This window comes from Leiobunum rupestre, chromosome 9 (assembly GCF_980474605.1).
Source record: "Leiobunum rupestre chromosome 9, qqLeiRupe1.1.hap1, whole genome shotgun sequence".
Taxonomy (NCBI): domain Eukaryota; kingdom Metazoa; phylum Arthropoda; class Arachnida; order Opiliones; family Sclerosomatidae; genus Leiobunum; species Leiobunum rupestre.
Genome location: NC_143392.1, coordinates 29873522 through 29877080, shown reverse-complemented (window position 1 = coordinate 29877080; position 3559 = coordinate 29873522). Strand labels below are relative to the sequence as shown.

The following is a 3559-nucleotide window of genomic DNA, read 5'->3' as shown; positions in this document are numbered from 1 at the left end:
CATGGTTTCGGCTTTGGGGACTCGTGTAACACGTTTAATATCTAAACCCCTGGAGGTAGTTTTATTGGTTTTTTTTGTCATTTCTAAACACGTAGGATTTATTCATGTTTAAGAGGCGTTTAGCTGGCGTTTATCTTAGGTAGTGTGTAGTTTTTACACGTGTTTTTAGCAACTGTGACAAGCATTTCTACGTTTAACATCCATCCGTTTAGAAATTCAACACTTTGGCGTTTACAATTTAAACGCAAAATTTAAGTGTTTAAGTTTTAAACATGTTTATTTTTTTTTTATGTTGAAAATCTAAACGTAGTTTTTTCTGTGTAGTGAATGCCATTTATTTTAAAGGCACTTAGACAACCAAGTTTAATCCGTCATTGAGCAAGCAAGAGCTTTCCACCAACGATGATCGCCAATACCACTACAACTACTGCTCCTATGCTCTTAACTTCGAACGTCATCTACACCGACAGCACAGCTTTGAACTCGCAAATGTTGCTGCTGCAGTACTCGGGAAAAAGTATGTTCATGATATTTTTTCTGCCTCACGACGAATTCAAGTCTCTCAGCCCGACAGAATCATAGCTGACTTCCGGCCACTTGGGAACGCTATCAAAGACGCATTCGTCCAGAAAGTGGTCGTCATCATACCCAAGTACAAATCTGAAAGTACGTTTGATCTAAACCAACCTTTGATGAACTCTGGAATGAATTTAGACTTCTCGGATTCTGCTGATTTTAGGGGGGTCAGCAACCAGACTAAGATAAAGGTGAGCGCTGTCCTTCAAAAAGCGATCATAGAGGTCAGCGAAGAAGTAACGGTAGCGGCGGTGGCCACTGCTGTTATTGGTGTCCAGATAATTGCGTCCCCTGCCAATACCTCGTTACCACTTAGATTTTCTGCGAACAGACTGTTTCACTAGCCCACCAAACTCGATACTTTTAATTGGTAAATACGTCACTGAAAAATACTATTTTACCAAAATATTTCATATAGTTCTCGTTCTGATGTATTCAAATCAATAAATATCTTTAAGAGCAAGTATTGTGGGGCGCCAAACCAGAAAAAAAAACGGAATATAAACGCAAATTAGGTGGACCCAAAGCTATTTCGTCTTAAAATGTTACGGGGAACACTTATCAAATTGAACCTAACTTGGTATCTCTAATGGTTCTCGAGACTATATACAAATAGCCATCAATCTAATCACGATTTAAACAAGATTTAATCATTCTAAATGTGACCTAGTCATTTTAATCGCGATCTAATCGTTCTAATAGCGATCTAATCATTCTAATTATGATTTAATCCTTCTAATTACGATCTAATAATTCTAATTAGTATCTAATCATTCTAATTATTATCTAATAATTATAATTAAGATCTAATAATTCTAATTACATTCTAATCATTCTAATTACTATCTAATAATTATTATTACGATCTAATAATTATAATTACGTTCTAATCATTCTAATTACGCTCTAATCATTCTAAATACGATCTAATCATTCTAATCACGATCTAATCATTCTAATCACGATCTAATCATTCTAATTACGATCTAATCATGCAAATTAGGATCAAAACATTCTAATAACGCTATAATCATTCTAATTACGATTTAATTATTCTAATTAAGATCTAGTCATTCTAATTACGATCTAATAATTCTAATTAAGATCTAATCATTCTAATCACGATCTAATCATTCTAATTACGATCTAATCATGCAAATTAGGATCCAAACATTCTAATAACGCTATAATCATTCTAATTACGATTTAATTATTCTAATTAAAATCTAATAATTCTAATTACGATCTAATCATTCTAACTACAATCTAATCATTCTAATCGCGATCTAGTCATTCTAATTACGATCTAATCATGCAAATTAGGATCTAATCATTCTAATTACGCTCTAATCATTCTAAATACGATCTAATCATTCTAATTACGATCTAATCAAGCAAATTAGGATCTAATCAATCGAATTGCGATCTAATCATTCTAATCACGATCTAATCATTCTAATCACTCTAATCACCATCTAATCATTGTAATAATGTAATTACGATTTAAACAATGCAATCGTTTGAATGAATCTAAATTTAAATAATTGTTATCATAGTTTAATCATCTAAATGTACGTTAATTTAATATTAATTATTTATATTGATTAAATGCAAATTATATGATTCGATTATTCTTAGAACTAGCTGACACGTAACGCCATCTATATTCGTTTTATATTCTCGTAAATATCTCTTTCTATATATGCGTAAAAATCTCGTTCTATATATGTGTTCCCTACCATATATTTCCATTCTGTACCATATATTTGCGTTCCCTACCATATATTTGGGTTCCCTACCATATATTTGCGTTCCCTACCAAATATTTGCGTTCCCTACCATATATTTGGGTTCCCTACCATATATTTGCGTTCTCTACTATATACTTGCGTTCTCTACCATATATTTGCGTTCTCTACTATATACTTGCGTTCTCTACCATATATTTGCGTTCCCTACCATATATTTGCGTTCCCTACCATATATTTGGGTTCCCTACCAAATATTTGCGTTCCCTACCATATATTTGGGTTCCCTACCAAATATTTGCGTTCCCTACCATATATTTGGGTTCCCTACCATATATTTGCGTTCTCTACTATATATTTGGGTTCCCTACCATATATTTGCGTTCCCTACCATATATTTGCGTTCCCTACCATATATTTGCGTTCCCTACCATATATTTGCGTTCCCTACCATATATTTGCGTTCCCTACCATATATTTGCGTTCCCTACTATATACTTGCGTTCCCTACCATATATTTGCGTTCCCTACCATATATTTGCGTTCCCTACCATATATTTGGGTTCCCTACCAAATATTTGCGTTCCCTACCAAATATTTGCGTTCCCTACCATATATTTGGGTTCCCTACCATATATTTGCGTTCCCTACCATATATTTGGGTTCCCTACCAAATATTTGCGTTCCCTACCATATATTTGGGTTCCCTACCATATATTTGCGTTCCCTACCATATATTTGGGTTCCCTACCATATATTTGCGTTCCCTACCATATATTTGGGTTCCCTACCAAATATTTGCGTTCCCTACCATATATTTGGGTTCCCTACCAAATATTTGCGTTCCCTACCATATATTTGGGTTCCCTACCAAATATTTGCGTTCCCTACCATATATTTGGGTTCCCTACCAAATATTTGCGTTCCCTACCATATATTTGGGTTCCCTACCATATATTTGGGTTCCCTAGCAAATATTTGCGTTCCCTACCAAATATTTGCGTTCCCTACCATATATTTGGGTTCCCTACCAAATATTTGCGTTCCCTACCATATAATTGGGTTCCCTACCATATATTTGCGTTCTCTACTATATACTTGCGTTCCCTACCATATATTTGGGTTCCCTACCATATATTTGGGTTCCCTACCAAATATTTGCGTTCCCTACCATATATTTGCGTTCCCTACCATATATTTGGGTTCCCTACCAAATATTTGCGTTCCCTACCATA

General features: G+C 34.5%; 1 protein-coding gene across 1 annotated transcript; it reads left to right on the top strand.

Moving 5' to 3' along the window:
- Positions 1-402: 402 nt before the first annotated feature.
- On the top strand, positions 403-920 carry LOC149927099 (iripin-3-like). Its single transcript, XM_090157798.1, has 2 exons — positions 403-517; positions 559-920. The coding sequence occupies exons 1-2, from the start codon at positions 403-405 to the stop codon at positions 918-920; spliced, it is 477 nt and encodes a 158-aa protein (XP_090013924.1).
- The last annotated feature ends 2639 nt before the right edge of the window (positions 921-3559 follow it).